Source organism: Cetorhinus maximus, chromosome 1 (assembly GCF_964194155.1).
Source record: "Cetorhinus maximus chromosome 1, sCetMax3.hap1.1, whole genome shotgun sequence".
Taxonomy (NCBI): domain Eukaryota; kingdom Metazoa; phylum Chordata; class Chondrichthyes; order Lamniformes; family Cetorhinidae; genus Cetorhinus; species Cetorhinus maximus.
The window spans coordinates 206,486,152-206,504,723 of NC_135879.1; the positions used below are offsets into that span (position 1 = coordinate 206,486,152).

At 39.0% G+C, this 18,572-nt stretch overlaps 1 protein-coding gene across 10 annotated transcripts in view; it reads left to right on the forward strand.

Annotated features, from left to right (window-relative positions):
• Positions 1-2,724: 2,724 nt before the first annotated feature.
• tcf4 (transcription factor 4) overlaps positions 2,725-18,572 on the forward strand; it is a 578,439-nt gene continuing 562,591 nt past the window's right edge. For 4 of the 10 annotated variants that reach the window (XM_078552177.1, XM_078552196.1, XM_078552252.1 and 1 more), the window contains exons 1-2: positions 4,832-4,933; positions 5,675-5,747. In XM_078552177.1, the coding sequence (XP_078408303.1) occupies positions 4,832-4,933; positions 5,675-5,747 (175 nt within the window). Of the gene's footprint in view, positions 2,828-4,030; positions 4,281-4,831; positions 4,934-5,222; positions 5,429-5,674; positions 5,748-18,572 lie in introns of those variants that run through there. The other 6 variants (XM_078552205.1, XM_078552262.1, XM_078552187.1 and 3 more) reach the window with 5 other exon arrangements.

Consider the following 18,572-nt stretch of genomic DNA (forward strand, 5'->3'; position numbering starts at 1 on the left):
ACTACTTCAGTGACATTGCCACCAGGTTACCATCTTCCCCTGTGATAGCTGAGGGGGCCACATTTCCACATGAACGCATTTCTATGTAACCCGATATGCCTACAAACGTGGTCTATGTCAAAAACAAGAGATTCAAATGCCAAATGAAAACACAGTAAAGCAGTAAATGTGTGAAAAAGTCTTTATTCAATTTGTTCACACCTTACAATCGTCTGTGACCTTGGAAAAGGCTGCAGCTTTGCAATGAAAAATTTCGGGAGATAGCTCTGGAAAAACTCTGTAATTTTTTTTCTTAGCGTGTTGTCTTAGGATGTGCACAATGCAGTCTGCCATGTGGTCAATACAGTCAGACATATTTTCAGCATTTTCACGCTGAAGTGCAAATTCCCGGAACATCTCAATGGTCTTTGCAGCATTGGTTAGGGAAACAGGCGGGTCAGTGGGCGTGAATTCAGCGGACTCTTCAGTGTCATCAGCTTCCGCGGGCTCCACAGTTAAAGAATGTACTGCATCATCTGTCAGCTTTGTTGTGCTGTGTATGCATTGTCCACCTCTGCATAAGTTTTAATGGTTGTCTCTGCTGGAATTTCCATGCTGGCCTCCTGAAAGCAAGCAAGAAGTGCCTCATCATCAGCCCTTTTGGCCTCACCCCGCTCCTCCTCGTTCATGACATTTTGTGCAGTTGTAATCTGTTTGATCTCAGTGTGGTAGACACAGTTGGCAATTGTGGCTTCTGTCACCATCTACCTTCTTTCCTCATGGCCTCCAGAGAAGTTGCATTGTACTCCTGCTTCTTATCGATGGCCTCAATAACCTGAGAGATCAGCGGGTCTTCAGGTTCCTAATCAGCCCCTGATCCATTGCTGGAGCTTGGCCGCGGTGTTGAGAGGCAAGAACATCAGCTTGACTCTCTTGAGGCCAGTGATTTCAGGGTGCATGGGGCAGTTGTCTGTAATGATGACAACTTTCCCTTTCTTTCACTGATACCTTTTGTCTGCGTTTCCAATTCTTACCTCTTAAATGCTGGAGGCCATCCAGGCAATTTTGTTAGCTTCGGACTGCATGGGTAATATCTTGGCATTTGCAAAGCAATGTGGCTTCTTGGACTTTCCTATCATGCGAAGCAGCAGTGTTTTGGTGCCATCCATGTTGGCGCACACCATAACAGTGACACCTTCCTGTCTCTGCTTTCCACCATTACATGTTTCACCTTTAAAGATCAAAGAGCAATCTGGCAAAAGAGTCCAGTTTCATTGACATTAAAAATGGCTCATGGTGCATACTCGTTCAAGGTGTGGGTGACACCATTTTGGAGCCAATCATCTGTCATTACTGCTTCGACTGCCACACCCTCACCGCTTACCATGTGGAATATGATGCAGTGCCTTGTCCTGAATTGGTCCAGCCATTTGTCACTGCAGGTGAACTGCATGTGGCCCAGTTTCTTTGCCAGGGCGACTCCGCTTTCCTGCAGGATTGGACTGAAGATTGGAAAGTTCTCTGCTCAGGTTGCCTTGAACTGCATTAGCAGAGCTTCTTCAATGTCAGGATAGGCAGTCATTCTCATCCTCTTCCTTGCTGAAGGGAATCCCTGCTTGTTGAATTGTTTCAAGATGTTTGCCTTGTATTTCATAATGGTGGACAAACTCAATGATGGAATTTCCTATTCCTTCGCGATGTCCACTTTCCACTTCATGCCACAGTTTTCCACTTGCAGTATCAATTTCACCTTCTCTCTGATCGACAACGCTTTTAACTTTCTCATGGGTAAAGCCATACTTGCAGGCTTTTTCATGCCTTTTCACAGGAAGATTGAGATGTTAAGTAATGGCTTGCCCTGTGCTCTAGAATTTCGCACTCCTGTGTGATCTAACTCTGCTCTGATTGGTAGGCGCGGTCATATCACAAGCTTACACAAATTCGGCTAATCCGGAGTTACTAGTGCAGAATTTTATCTTATCATAGGGTGTCGTTCTGTGGGATTTGCCATTCTGCCAACGGGAATGGTTGATGACTTCAACATAATTTTGTGTCAACCGACTTTGACTCATCACAATTTCACTCTACTTCACTAGGTGTAGGCTTTGAGACATCCTGAGATCCCGAATAGCAGTATATAAATGCAAGCTCTTTCTGTGTACTCACAAATCTAGGAAAACCTTTTCTATGGACTAGTTCAGAAGATGAGTCATATTGAACTCGAAATTTTAACTCTGTTTCTCCCTCCACAGATACTGCCAGACTTTGTGTTTTTTTTCAGCATTTTCTGTTTTTGTTTCAGACCTTTTCTATAATTTGGCAACAAAAACTTCAGTCTTTCTTCTGTAATGCCCAAGCTTCCAAAACCCAAGTTGGGCGTCAACTAATGCCTAATTCCTTATTTATTTTAACCAGTGTGATCTTGAGTCTCTTCCTGTTGGCTTCTTAATTTTAGCGGAAACAACACAAATTGAAAAATAATTGAGGTAAACAACTGGCTCCCTCAAGCATTCAGTCCCTCCCCTTGGAAATCAACCCCTGAGAGTTCTCCTTTCAATTGCCAGACCACTACAGCATCCCCTTGCTGCAAAATACTTTCTCGACAGGCTTTCACTTTTCACTTGTGTGAAAACACGTGCTGCCGAGGCGCCAAAATCTATGATTGACACAACAGCACCCTCCAATCGGCGAGCTGGGAGGGGAAGCCCGCCCCTTTTTGGAACCTTGCGTCACAATGCACCTGAACCAATAGGTGCCGGCGAGGGGCGGGGATTGGGGAGCACGTACAGCTGCGCCTGAGAAACCCACTTAACCAGGGGAAAATAAAATGAGACGAGAGTCTAACCGGGTAAGAGAGAGAGAGAGAGTGAGAGAAAAAAAGATGCAAAATTTTTGAATGGAAGAAAGTAAATAAAAAGTAGGGGAAGGGGTAAATATAGAGAAACAGCAGAGGTAGCAAAAGAGGGGAAGTATGTGTGGGTGGTTTAAATCTTTATTTCTCCTTAAAAGAAAACGAACGAATGAATTATCCATGCAATGTTTCCTGGTGGTTGCAGTGCAATGGGGAGGGAATGAGGGGAAGGGAGGCTTGTGGTGTCTGCTCGTGCGGGGAAACCTCCTCCTCGTGCCCCCGGGCAACAGTGTTTCGCTTTCGTTTGTCTGATCAGTAACTTTGTAGCTTCTGAGCTGATAGTGGAAACATTGTGTTCCTTCTCATTGTTATTTTGTAGCTTGTATATAGTGTCCCGCGTTCTAATTGCAATGTAACTTTCTGTGTGTGTGTGTGTGTGTGCTGATGGGGGCGGGGGGAGTGAAACGATTGGACATAATAATCTTGCATTTTAAATTATCTGAGGGGTGGAAAAATATGATTTCAATAGTAAGTTTTTAAAAAAACTTGGACTGATTTTGTATTTTGAAACCATCTCTTTTGACTCCCAGCTTAATAACTCAGGTTGTGGTCCCTCTTGCACGTAAATCTCTCGTCTTTGCGCGCAGGTTGTTGGCAGCTCGCCTCGAACAATTCGACTTTTTATTCCACTCGTCATCTGCAAGCTACAGAAAGTTGTTGTATTTTTCTTCCTCTCTCACACATACACACACACACTCACTCACACCCATCCGAGCCCCCCCTCTTTTTTAAAAGAAATCTTCTCCTCACTGAGTGGCACCGTAAATACACTTCGCTTCCATTTTGACTCTATTGGGGAATTGCGAATTACACAGTTGCAAAGTTGCCTTAACGAAAGGACTGGAGCTTCAGGTTCATGTTGTACGGAATAGGCGGCCGTCGCAATGCAAAAGAGTGGGGCAATGTTCAAATGGGTGGACAAAGCAAGTTATTCGGTGGAAGAAGTGTCCCTAACGAGGAGGCTTTTTTGGGGGTGGGGTGGGTTAATATTTAGAAAGTTGTGAGGACCCTCAGGCAGTCTCGGAGACAGACAGCGCCGCGTAACGGCGGGTTACAAAAGGTCAGGAGTGTCCCGGATCTAGATTGGATACATTGTGGCTTTTTTTTTGGTTAAAATGTCACGATGTTGAAAGTGAGAACAGCAATCTCTCCCTGCAGACTCTGATTTTGTAGAAACTGTAGACACTCTGTCCAGAAACTTAAACAAAAATCCGCATCACGCTCTGCTCACTATGCTCTTGAGAAAAAAATAATCAGCCAAACAAACAAAACGCTGGTCAGAAAGAGCAATCTGTGTTTCCTCTCTCTCCCCTCCCACCCCAAAAGTTTGGGATTTTACACATTTTGATCAAATACATTTATTTGGATAATCAAAACAAAAGAGATCAAGGTAATTTATTTTTACAGCAAAGATGCCAAAAACATACCTTGCTTCAGTAAAGTTTCTGATGCCAATTGGGTTAGTTGAGAAGTAGTCCATGTTGAATGATATTTTGTGGGCAGAAAGGTTAAATCTGCGAAGTTTCTTTTGCGTTAAAAGTTGGATATTGTACCTGGTTGAATGGAGATCCAAATTATCCACTAGGGAAAATTTTATCAAGGCCTTTTTTTTTGATTGTGTAGGGATTTTTTTTGCACATGTAGTGCTGATGTTTTGTTTCTTATTCAGAAAGATGCGTGTGGTCATTTTGATGAGTGTTTGTTTTGAAGCAAATTGCTTTTGGTATCGAGAGATGTGGAGCCTAGGAGTTTGAGGGGGAATCGATGTCGGATTCATTCATTTTAAGTACCTCCTGTTGCATAATGATGCCGCTAGTACAGTGATTTCGTGTTGTTCGTTTGTGCATTCGTGTGTTTTGCAACTCGAAGTCTGGTGAATTGTTTAAAATCGAGTGCGAAAGAAATAAAACATTAAACTTGGGAATTCGTTTCTGATTTTCCATGTTTCTAGGCTTGTGTAATTTTGTCAAAATGCATCACCAACAGCGAATGGCTGCCTTAGGGACGGACAAAGAGCTGAGCGATTTACTGGATTTCAGTGCGGTAAGAGAACCCATTCATGGCAGGTGGTGAGAAGGCGAGTGCACGGCAAAAATCTCAAGTACAGCCAGGGGTAGCTGAGAGGAGGGTTGCCAGTTAAAGACTTTCCTCTTGGCCTTTCATAATGCTCTGTGTGTTTTAGCAATCTATCCACAATAAGAAAAAAAAACTTCAAACCAGAAATAAAATAAACAAGTCACATAACAGTCCACTCAGTTCTAATCCCTCGATGTGCTAACAATTGTTTTCGAAGATCGCGTTTAAATAGGGCACTTCTGAGGTTGCTGGAGGAATATCCTCTTTGAGAAATGGGTTTCGGAAGTTTGGTCAGGAGAGTAGTGCCAGGCGGAAATATAGCCGGTGGCGATTTCAACCCTTTTCTTTTTTTGCTGCTTTTCTCGCTCCTTAACGTTTGTGCTCGCAGATAAGTGGCTCGAAGAGTTAATCGGTAATCAAATCCAATACTCGCGAAAAAAAAGGGGCGCAGGCGTGTTTATGGTAAGATCTGTGCGAAGAAGTGCCGCGAAACTTCTCCTATCGACTTTTGTTTAATTTTATTTCTTTTAGAGGGGGGGAAAAAAAAAAACAACCTTATACTGCTAGTAGTGGAAACGAGTTGCCACTACTGTGTTGCGTAAGAAAGGAGATGCTGCCTTTTTAAAAGTCTGGGATGAGAATCTGAAGCATTTTGTTGAGCAGTGACTTTTTTTTTTACAATTTTTATTATCATTTTATTTCTTGTAGATGTTTTCACCGCCTGTGAGTAGTGGGAAGAATGGACCAACCTCCCTGGGAAGTGGCCATTTCGGGGGCTCAAGTATGTAAATCACTACTTTGGTATTTATATATGTATAAAACAGATCTGTTTGCATATTCGGGGTTTTCAACTTTCTTCCCTAGGAATCCATATCGATTCGAGCCAAGCACGTTTGGCTTAGCTTATAGGACCACTCTTCTAACGTTAACAGCAGTTGAAGTAGCTCGCTTATAAACGGAATATATTCCATGATAACGATGTTTCGTTAGTGTTAACTTGAATCGAGCTTTACTGATTTGGCAGATCGTCCAGTGGCGATAATTGTTTACATATTTAAACAAAAATACTGAGATATTGAAGGTTATTTAGACCTTTTACCAAAAACAAAATACTTTTTGCTTTGACCTACTGCCGCCTTTTCATTAGCATTGAACGCATGAGTTGCCTGATTTAGTTGAAACATTTATGAAGTGACTTGGGGTTGGATAGGGAGGCTACCTGTCTTATTACAGGTACTTGTGTGTGAATGCTTTGAAGTAACTTGATGTGCAAGCCGATTGATTCAAGTCATTTGTTACAAGGCTAGTATGATTGACTCAAAACTACTTGGAACCTTTAAAACTGATGTCAATAGGATCCAGGTTTTTGTAAATGGTAACTGAATTTTAGAAAAGGTACTCTCTTTTGTAAATCAAGTCTTGTTGAAATATAAAGAACACCTGCTAATGAGAAATTTATTGTAGTTGTAAAGGTTGCACAGAGAGGTGCATGAGTATGCTTTTAAATTCTGAGGAATTCCTTCAGTTTATTTTGAATGAAGGGTGTCAATATTGACCATACATAGAATTTTATACAGGGAGATTTTTTTTCCCAAGGTATACATTTTTAGTATATGGGACACTTTTTTAACCACAAGTTATTTTTAACACACACATTCATGCTAAAATATTCATTTCTTGGATGATTGAAAATGTGCACTAGTTTATGGCATTGTGTTCCATAAAGCATTTGTTTCCCTTCAGGAATTGTCTCAAACAAAATGTTTTGTTAATAAAGCTAAATTAAAGTTTTGAAGTAGGAGAGAGATGGGGAGAGTTGTTGTGGCTAATGCATTAAAATATCTTTTAATATATAAAAGGAAGAAACTTCACAGGAATATGATTCACATACTGAAACATTATGAAATTTGAAAGCTGCCTTGAAGAAAGAATCATGCAGGCATTTGAGATACATTAACCAAAATTAGTTTATAGGTAATTTAGTGATTTTTTTTTCAGATAGCAACAGGAAATGCAAAGATTTTTTGTATCCTCTCTCCTCAATCTGCACTGTAGGAATTGTGTTTTTAAATGGGGCATACTTTCTAATGGTTGTCATCAATTATTTTAAAAATGTGTTTCAAATTAAAATTTAGCTGTAATTGGATGGCATATACATTCAAATTTTGTGCAAAGGCAGCTTAAAACAGCAGCACTTTCCTTTTTGATATATTGTATCACTTTGATTTTTAGTGTGTAAAATTGTAATGTAGGTTGTGTTAAGATTCCTGACGAAAATGAGCCTTCTCTGAATTGCTGCAATTACGTGGAATTCACGTGGAATAACTTTCTGTGGAAAGAGTTGTGATTTTAGTGTAGCACCTTTGCAAATGGTTTAATAATTCCCTTTTCAAGATCTGTATGCAAAACAGATAATAGCTGCTTTTTTCTGAAATTAGCAATTTAATTTGGATTCTGGATAAATTTGCTTTAAAATGTATAGGTATCATGACCGCTATGTAAAATTTTGTAATCAGTGGGTTTTGGTGCAGTTTAGTGAATTATTAATGTGCTAAATCAAATATAAGCAATTCATAAAAGGTGTCAGAAACTCCAAATATTTGTTAGGCTTGTCAATTATTAGGACCTCCTTTACATTTCATTTTTTTTATGTGGAGATAATTGATAAGGTCACAGATTTATGTATCATGCAAGCTGTTGTTTTCCCCTTGCTGCCCCTACTGCCTGGGCACTGCCTCCCCACTGACGACCCCCCCCCCGCCCCCTCCACCACCACCACTGCAAATTCCTAGCACATGTAAATGGTTAAGTTGTGACTTGAATCTTATTTTTCCTGAACTGCACCAATTTTGGTGTAAAAAAATCAAAGCTGTGGGGAGAGGGTGATGCAGTCAGTTTCGTCTGGCTAGGACAGGTGTATATTCCTTCATGGATAAATGGTTTTCTCAGACAGGTGAAATGAAACATAAAATGTATTCTTCTACATCAAACTAATTTCTATGTGAAATATTGTGCAATCTATGTAACCGAGGCATTTTTCATTTTTCTGTCCTGGGGATCTTTGTTGTTTAAAGAATAGTTGCATTTCCTGGATGACCATTACTTAGTGATATTTTAAGCTCTTGAGTTCATACCATGTAAATTGTTCTTTTAAAGCCAATGGACTATTTATTACTTTGGCCACAACTGTGTTACAAAAGGAATGAATTTCTTTGCATGGTAAATTTTATGTCGGTCTTATTTAAATATGAAAAAAGTCTTTTTTAAAAATAAAACTAATCCATAGTAATAAGTGAACCCTGTGAAAACATGCATTCTGGTGATATTTTCCTATAAATATGATTACTGAGTAATTGCTACATCATTTTAAACTATTTTAAATTTTCAATCTTTTCCTTGGCAGCCATTCTCTTACTCTTGTTCTTTCTGGGTTGAAAGGGGAATGCCGATGATTCCGGTGAAATGAATGACTTGTTTTATTTCTGCCTGGTTGTCTGAAATTAGCAGGAACAAATGTGAAAATATTTGTTACCTGTGTGTATTATAGGGTAGTGTACAATAATATATTTGAATTAGTAACATGGCTTAAATGATGCCAGTCTAAGCTGGAATTTGCTATATTCTTGCTGAAAGGTACGAGTGAAATATAAATTAAGAACTGGAATCTTAATTCTTGTTGTGTAAAAAGAATCACTGGTTTTGATTTGCAAATGCATTGCAGTTAAATGTGTGATGACAATTTTGAAATAAAACTGAATATAGTGTATTAATTAGAAATAAATATAATGGATTTTGTTAAATTTCATGCTACTTTTTAATTGCTTGGATATATTTTGTAGTATATCTCTTCAATAGATTTTCAGTTTCTGATTTTGCCTAAGATATAATTTCACCCTCAGTGGGCACCATAGCATTTGTTTCATTTCAGAATATTAGTTTTTCTTCTTCTTTCTGAACTGCAGTCTGTTTGTCAGCTGAATTTATCCATTTTCAGGAAGTGTCATAATATTTTGTAAGTGAAATACTCCATTACAATGTTCTTAACCACTTGTCACATCATCTTTGTGATATTTCCTAATTTGATATCTGTATAACAACTAATGAAAAGCTACACCATCGAATAGCATTTTTCAGAAATAAAGATTTTTTCTTTGCATGTTTTCAAATAGTTAATGGTGGAATATCTGTAAAGGTGATTTTAAAATTACAGTTACAAGTTTATACAGAATATTTTTAATCTAAATGAACTTATTATTTCTGGGAGTAGTCTTCTTTTCAGTAAATTAATTTGTTTTGAACTTTTAAAACATTGATGCCTGACTGCCTCTACAGTCAGGATTAAATTGAGTAATTACGTGGAGCAAGATGGCTCACTTGTTCCTTCCCTGATTGTTGTAAAGTAAATGTAAAAGCCAGGCTGGCAGATTTGGCAGGCCCAAAGTACCAATTGTATGAATAATAGTGTAAAACCGTGCATGGGTAGCCCAAAGGGTTTTATTTTTGTATTTCAAAAGGTCCTTACAACAGAGTTTGACCTGGTTTAATATTCCGGTTTAGTTGCAATAAGAGTTCTGTACCTTACAAAGATGTTTTGTACACATTGCCTTGACTTTCAAACTGTTTTATTTTATGCAGCAATGGAGATTTGCTTACCGTTTTGTGCCCCCAAATAATTGAGATGTCATAATGTATTTATTGTAGGTGCTCAGGGATATAACCAAAAATTTTGCAATGAAATGAACACAGACATCCTTCGTTATATTCAACATCCTGTGGGAAGTACCAAAATCAGTAGTCTACCACAGTTTTGAAGATATTTGTGTGTATAGAGGGAAAGTCTACCCACACTGATTTGCTTGACCCTGGAACTTGCCTTTAGTTGTGCCATTCTATCTTTTGGCTGATGAAAAAGATTGCCTGACAGCTTTTTGGCTAACCCCTAATATGAGGAACACCATTAATCATGTCTGCTTTATTTTCCTCCCCTCTCTTGGAAACGTAACCTCTTTTGTCCAAGTAAGAAGGCTTTGTTGTAATGTTTTATGTTGACACATCAGAATTAGCACACTTAGCATGGCCTATCTTGACAATCCTGGCGTGTTGAGTTTGGGGGACAGGGGATAGGAAGCAGATGAAAACTGCCTTTGCCTTTAGAAATCCTGAGTTGAAATGGATGTTGTTCTGTTATGTTTCAAGTCAAGTATTTCAGTTCTTCATAGAAATAAGGAATGCTTATTAAAAATTATAATCCAGGTTAATTAAAGTTAGAATCTTGAAGAAGTTAATGGCCTGAATGGTGATTTGACCTAGTAATATGTATTCTTTTTCTGCATTGGATTATTGTCTGATTTGAATTATTTTGTTAGACAGGAATACATGGCTTGGCCATGCAAAGCCAAACTGGTGTGAGAAATAGCTGATAATTAGGAGCTGCATCTATTCCTTTTTCCTTGTTGGTAATATGAATTTTTGGAGGGACCACAGGGGTGCAGGGGTTGCTTATCATGCTTTAGACTGAGGAACAGTTAATGACATTCAAGGTTTACACTGAGGAGTATAGTAGGGAGCATGCAAAATCGGCACTCCTTTTCCTGAGTTCGCAATTTAGTGGATGGAGTACTTGCTCTCTTCCCTGTTCTGAATAAAATCAGAAATATTTAAAAGAACCAATAGGCTGATGCTGTTGAGGCAGCAGTTAAGAAATTGTTTGCCTCTTCCTATGATCACAAGTAATTGATTGGAATTGTGTGCTGGCATGACTGGAATAGTGGTTGGCAATTAGCTTCCCCCTTCCAATTCTATTGTTTTTGGGGGGAAAAACACAAGCGTACACAACATCCGCTTATTTGCTACTCTCCACCTGTAATAGAACTTTGCACCAAGGGCAGTGTTATTAATAAGTTTATTGTCTTAACCTTTGACCATTTAAAAATGCCAATTTCTGTCATGTTAAATATGTCTCCTCAGGGAACAATTATTTGGCTAAAATGACTAGTTCTGTTTTTCAAAGTGATCAGATATAAATGTTACTTATTTGTTCTGGTGAGAGTTTGGCTTTTGAATGGGGACCTAACGTTAGTATTTTAATTGCTGGTCAGAGAAATTATTCAATAGTTGCCAATTCTATATAATTTGGGAAAAAAAAACTTGGAAGCATCAGAGAAGCAAAACTTGTTTAACTACCACATTTGCCCTCGTTGAAGGGCAGTAGGATTGGTACAAGTAATGGTTTTGTGTGACATTTGAATATTTTCTGTGTCTTTCATGTGATATTTTCACAGTTGATTTTGGCATCTTTCACAATTGTGCTGAAAGATCAGTGCAACTTGCTTAGTAATATTTGCTCATTTGCTTTTTTTTTTAAAGCATATTTTCTATTAGCTAGTTGTGTTCTTTTGAGTTTGGTGTTTTTTTTAAAGAAGTTCCTCTTATTTTAGCACTGGCTTTTTTGCACATTGCTGGCAACTTTTATCTTCTAGTAAGGATGTGTAAACCATTTGGATTGGTCTTGACTTGCTTTTAAGGTAAAAATCCTTTGATGTTTCCTTTGATCTTTTCAGCTTGTAAAGAACTGTATACAGCAACATTTAAACTGAAGTAGCACTATGTTTTTGTGTATCTGGGTCTTTTCTCTTTCTAATGTTCCATAAATTCTTCCTCTCCTTTTGGGGTAAAGTTACTGGCTGGACCATTGAGCATTTATTTCAGAGGCATCTGATGCCCCACCCTAGAGGCTGTCTTTCATGTCCTCATTTGTGGTTTGAGGACTTTCAGGAGTAATTGTAGAATAATGAGGAATGGGGGTGTTGAGATCATGTAAACCACCTCCCCAAATGTGCCCCCCAACCCTGCCCCCTGACCAAACACCCCACTGAATGGTTGGGGAAGATTCAGCTATTTACCTAATTACTTAAAGACAGCAAACTGACTCGTCGTCAAGAAAATTCTGATCCAATGCAACAAAATAGAACTTGAGAAAGAAGTAATGAAAACTGCCTCCTACTGGTGAAATATGTTCTAAAAATTCTTATCCTGATTTTAACCTTTTCCCTCTTTTGCTTTCAGTAATGTGTTCAGAATAGTTTTTTGATTGGGGTGGGGGTGGTGGGAACAAAGGATGAATTGGAGTATATATTACAGCTTACAATTAGACAAAACAATCTTTTAAAAACAGTCAAGGGAAAACATGTATAGGTGAGCAGGAGCAGCAGTGTTGCTCTTAAGTTATATGATGTAGATATTTTTTGTAAACATTTGCGTCATTGCTAGTGCAAAATTATTGCACATTTCTAGAATTATTAATAAAAAATAAAGAAATGCTGAGAGCTGATGAATTTTCTTTTAAGGACCTTCTCTCTTGAAAATTGAAAGATGCAGTGAGTTTATTTATTATAAATTATATATTCCTTCAAAGTTTATTATGATATTTCTTCCCCAACCATTTTTCCCTCTTCAGAAGGCAGAAATTTGTGCTGAGAGTTTGTTGTACTGCTGCTGGCCATCTTCTGGTTGGCAGCCTAACTCTGTGTGCATTTGGTTTTGTCATGTGCCCTCTCCAGCATCAGTGGACAGGCACCAGAATTGGGAATCCTGACTTATTTTTCTTTTCCTTCTGTGAAATCATGTAGCCAATTGATTGTGTGATTTAGCACAGGCTAGAGTACAAACTTGAGGCTCTTGTGATGTGTTGTTCACATGGAATGCTGCTTAAATCCACATTTTTAGTCGTTGCACAGCATTGGGACTGAGGGCTTTCAAACAGTGACTTTAATAAATGAATGGATACTGGTATGTTTAGTGATGCTGTTTTGATATTTTTTGTCTAAACAATAAACAAGGTCCTGAACAGGCCTTAAAACAGCTTTATCAATGCTCTGCCTTCTGTCACCAATTAATGGCAACTTGAACAGCTCTTTCCAAACCAATGAAGTACAAACAAACAGGACAAGCCTGAAAAAAAAAATAGGGTTCAGGGTGCAACTATTTGCAGATGACTGTGTGGTTTATACATCAGGAAAAACTGAAAGATCACATCAATTCACTCCAAGATGATCTTCTGAAATTGCAAAAATGTCAGGAGCAATGGAAGATGGCACTGAATGCTAAAAAGTGCTATGTCATGTGCATCACCAACAAAAAAGATCCACCATTGAATAACTTTAAGTTATGTAATCAAATTCTCCAACAGGTAGATAAACAACCATATCTGGGGGTTCAGGATTCATCTTAAAAACAATTTTCAATGTGAATTCCACATTTAGCAGATAACATCCAAAACAAACAGGATTCTTGGATTTCTGAGGAGGAATTTTAGGTATTGCAACAGAAATATCAGCTTTATATCTTGCCAGACATTTGTTTGTCCAATTCTGGAGTGCGCAAGTTGTGTTTGGGATCTTTCTATGATGAGAGATATAAATAATATTGAAGCGATTCAAATACATGTTACATGAGTCTGCACGAATCAGTATGGGAAATACACCAGTGTTTGATTGAAGATTTGGGATGGGAATCACTACAAGAGGGAAAAATTAAACTTATGTAAAATATGGAATGGACTGATGGGAATTGACGGAAACAAGAACTTGGTTCCCCCTGGCAATGACAGAATATGAGGTAGTCATCCACATGAACTACAAAGACCGTTTGTTTCCAAGTCGGTGTATCAGCAATCTCCCTTCCGCAAGGACAATCCCACAATGGAACAAGCTGACAAAGGAAACATGCACAGCCTCAACACTTGAAATATTCAAGATTCATCTTTGGATTACTTCCATTTAAAAGTCTTGATTTTCAGGGCTGCCATCTCAGCAGGTCATGCCATGTTTAGCTAGTGTTGGCAGAATACGAATGTTAGTCTGTGATGCTGACACAACTAAGGCAGAAGCAGAAATAGGGTTATGTTGTCTGGGCTTCAAGAGCCTAATTGCCAGGGCTGGGAAGCTGAATGTGATTGTGGAACTACAGGTTCAACCACCCATGTTATAGATTTATTATTGACTTTGATCAGCTGATATGTTTGAATATGGAATTTGATGTTTCCCTGCAACCTGCCCCTCTGCCCTCCGCTCCCCCCCCCCCAACCAAAACAGAAGTCAGCTTTTGAAGGCTGTGCTTTGTTAATACACATTCCTCTCTTAAAGGAAATAATTCTTTACTTAGATAACTAGAAGCAGTGTTGCTGTTTTTTTCTTTTTGCTCATGTGTCAGCTGTGGCTCAGTAACAGGGCTCACACCTTGGACTTACAAATTTGTGGTTTCAAGACCTACTCCAGAGTATTGTGTATATAATCTAGGCTGACACTTCAGCCCAGTACTGAAAAGGTGCTGTCTTTTGGATGCCTGCTCATTTGGACATTAAAAAAAATCCCATAGCAGTATTCAAAGAACAACAATGGAATTTCTCATGGTGTCCTTATCTCTCAAAGAACACCACTATTATATTGTGAATATTATTTCTGCTTACTGTGCCTGCATTACCTTAGTAACCACACTTCAAAAGTAAGTCATTGGCTGTGCAGTGCTTTGAGTCGCCCTAAGGACATGAAAGGTTCTATATGAATACAAGGTCTTCTTTGTATAGTACAGAGACAAGATAATATTTCCATGGAAAACCTTCATTGTATTTGACTTCTAAACATGTGTGATAACCTTAGGTTGATGGAATCCGTGGTTATCAGACATTGACCTATAGTGAATGAACACCCAGAAAGTTGTTTTGAGATGGTCAGAATGCTTTGCTTTCAGTTTGATTTTTTTTCTACAACTTTTTAAAATATTTGGTTAATTTCCCTTCCCCCTGCCCCATGTGAAATATTTTAAAGAACAAGCTGTTGTTGAAATTTTTAAAAATCATTTTTCCATCCTCAGCAAAAAAAGTGAATGCTACTAGAAATGAGAGATTTTCTTAACAATTTTAACAATCAAATCCATAGAGAGTTCATCCTGAGCATTTCAGGACATAGACCACATCCAGTGGAGTACTTTTAATGTGTAGTCTCTGTTGTACTGTAGGAATCACAGCAGAGCCCTGAAGAAGAGTCACATGGGCTCATAACATTAACTCTGTTTCTCTCTCCACAGATGCTGCCAGATCTGCTGAGTTTTTCCAGCATTTCTTGTTTTTACTCCCTCATTACTGCACTGGAGTGTCAGGCTAGGTTTTTGGGCTCAAGTCTCTGGAATGGGACTTGAACTCATAACCGGCTGACTCAGAAGGTGAACTAGAAATACGCTACTTCAAAATGATAGATCATAAAAAGTTAAGTTCAGATTCAATCAGGCCATTCAGCTTATTTGGCTCATCCTTCTATTAAGAACATCTCTTCTCACTAGGCTACCTGCCTATATCATGATTCAAGAATTATTACCTGATCAGAAATACATTCTGGGAACTATTCACTCTTTTTGTGATGAAGTGCATCTTGATGTCAATCCTGAACTAACCTTTAAACAGCTTTTAGTTATGTCACCTTGTTTCTGTAGTTATGATTTGATTTGAAATCGTGCTGCCTTTATCATTTCTATTACATTTATTATTTGACTATCTCTGTAATGTTCCCTTTAAGATCCTCCATTTAAGATGGGGAAGTCTGAGCCTAAACCTGAGCCTAAGACTCAGCTGAATCATGGCTGAATTTCCAATTTGCAGACCTGGTAGTCTAAGCTCCTCGCTACTGATGTATGTCATATTGCCCCATGTTCTACTGATTTTGGCAGTATGTTATTCTGTCTGCATTGTGAATGGACATGGTAACCGTTAACCATCCAGGAAAAAGCAGTCTAATTAATTGACACCTTATCCACCAGCCTAAAAATCCACTCCCTCCACCATCAACATCCTGTGGCTTTTTAAAAAAATCATTCATGGAATGTGGGCATTGCTGGCTAGGCCAGCACTTATTGCCCATCCCTAATTAATTGACCTCAAGAAGGTGGTGAGCTGCCTTGAACTGCTGTAGTCCATGTGGTGTAGATACACCCACAGTGCTGTTAGGGAGGGAGTTCCAGGATTTTGACCCAGTGACAGTGAAGGAACGGTGATATATTTCCAAGTCAGATGGTTAGTGGCTTGGAGGGGAACTTCCAGGTGGTGATGTTCCCATGTCTGCTGCCCTTGTCCTTCTAGATGGTAGCAGTCATTGGTTTGGAAGTTGCTGTCTAAGGAACTATGGTGAGTTCCAGCAGTGCATCTTGTAGTTGGTATAAACAGCTGCTACTGTGCGCTGGTGGTGGAGGGAGTAAATATTTGTGGATGGGATGCCAATCAATCGTGCTGCTTTGTTCTGCATGGTGTCAAGCTTCTTGGTGTTATTGGAGCTGCACGCATCCAGGCAAGTGGAGAGTATTCCATCACACCCTGACTTGTGCCTTGTAGATGGTGGCCAGGCTTTGGGGAGTCAGGAGGTGAGTTACTTACCACAAAATCCCTGCCTCTTGCCTGCTCTTGTAGCCAAAGTATTTATATGGCTAGTTTAGTTCAGTTCCTAGTCAATGGTAATCCCCAGGATGTTGATAGTGGGGGATTCAGTGATGGTAATGCCATTGAATGTCATGGGGCGATGGTTGGCTTCTTTCTTGGGTGGGAGATGACCATTGCCTGAGACTTGTGTGGCGTAAATGTTACTTGCCAGTTGTCATCCCAAGCCTGGGTATTGTCCAGGTCTTGCTGCATTTGGACATGGACTGCTTCTTTATCTGAGGATTTGCGAATGGTGCTGAACATTATGCAATCATCAGCGAACATCCCCACTTCTGACCTTGTGATGGCAAGAAGGTCATTGAAGATGGTTGAAGCTGAAGATGGTTGGGCCTTGGACACTACCCTGAGGAACTCCTACAGTGATGTCCTGGAGCTGAGATGATTGACCTCCACCAACAACCAAAACCATCTTTCTCTTGTGCTAGGTATGACTCCAACCAGTGTAGACTTTTCTCCCTGATTCCCATTCACTCCAGTTTTGCTAGGGCTCCTTGATGCTGCAGTCATACTGCAGTGTATATGACTTACAGGATGCACTGCAGCAACTCACCAAGGGTTTGGTAGCATCTTCAAAACCTGTGGCCTTCACCATCTAAAAGAGCAAAGACAAAAGGCATATGGAATACCATTAACTTATCCTGATTAATTATCCTGCAAGTCAACCATCATCCTAACTTGGACATATATTGTCATTTCTTTATTGTCATTGAGTCAAAATCTTGGAACTTGCTATTTAACATTACTATAGGAGCACCTTCACCGTGCAGATTGGTTCAAGTAGATGGCTCATCGCCATCTTGACAACTAGGATGGGCAATAAATGCTGGCCTTACCAGAATGCCTCTGTTCTAAGAATGAATAAATAAAATCCATTGTCACTCTTGCAAACTTAGTGCATTTATTTTGTGTTGGATTTCACCTTCTTACTTTCTCTGTTATCCCATTAGATGTAATGACCCACCTTCCTTCTCATTTTAATATCATCTGTAAATTTGACCAACATGCATTTTGGTTTTGGTCCAAAAGTTGCTTGTGCCAGTTAATTAGATTTTCTGCTGATGACTTACACGTCCATTGGTGAATCTTAAAGCTCTCAATTTCAGCTGGGGGGAGCTCAAACCAAGGATAGCTTACCATGAGGGGCGAGAAAGCAATGGGGTCTCTTCACTGGATTGTGCTTTTTAATACATGGTGGCTGCAGGAGGTTCATGATCTGGGAGGGATTAGTAAGGTGAAAGAGAATCCATGACCTTGAATGGGTAGGGAGGATTGGTTTACTTTCACACAGGTGTTTTTGGTTAATATAACATCATTAAATAATTGTTTATAGTGTACATATTTGGTGTGCAGTGGTTGCAGAAATTAAATAGGGAAATGTACCCTAGTGTTTTTTTTAATTCCTGGGAATGGAAATTGAAGCTGTTTTTTTTTCTCTGCAATCTCCATGAACAACTCTCAATGGACAAGAAAAGGCTGAGGTTTTAGGGGCCTGTGTTCTAACATTAACTTGGCAGTTGGGAAGGGGTAGATTTCATTTTAAAAAGCACAATTAAACCAGATTCCCACATACCTACTCCCATATTTAAGTAGTTATTCAAGTTGCCCAAAGTGGGCAATTTATTAATTTGCCTGGTGATTCAATAAAATAGGAAAGGTTATTTCCACTTGGAGTTCCTGCAAGGAAGGTTGCTTTTAAATCCTGTTTTATATTGATGTTGATTTTACAATTATTCAACCAGTACATTTCAAAATGACAATTTATTTAAAAAAAAACCCTTGCTGTGCTGTTCAGTTGTACATCTGGGTAAAAACCCTTGCTGGTTCTGATCTTGTAGATGGGTTACAGTCAGGCTTGTATCAGTCAATGCTTTAGCAAGCTTATATTAGTGTCTAGACTGGTTTTAACCAAGGAAACTTCCCAATGGTGAGTCATCTTAGCCAAATTTTAATAATCCTGTTTTATGTATGTGCTTAGTATAGATCTCAGGAGATTTTATATTTCCTTTTGGGCTTTCTTCTCCCAAAGTGAAGGTAGTTCATATTTATCTGTCTGAGATACTAAATAAGGTTTTAAATATTCCAAATATCAATAAAAGTTAGTATTCTGACAAATCGTGATTTCTT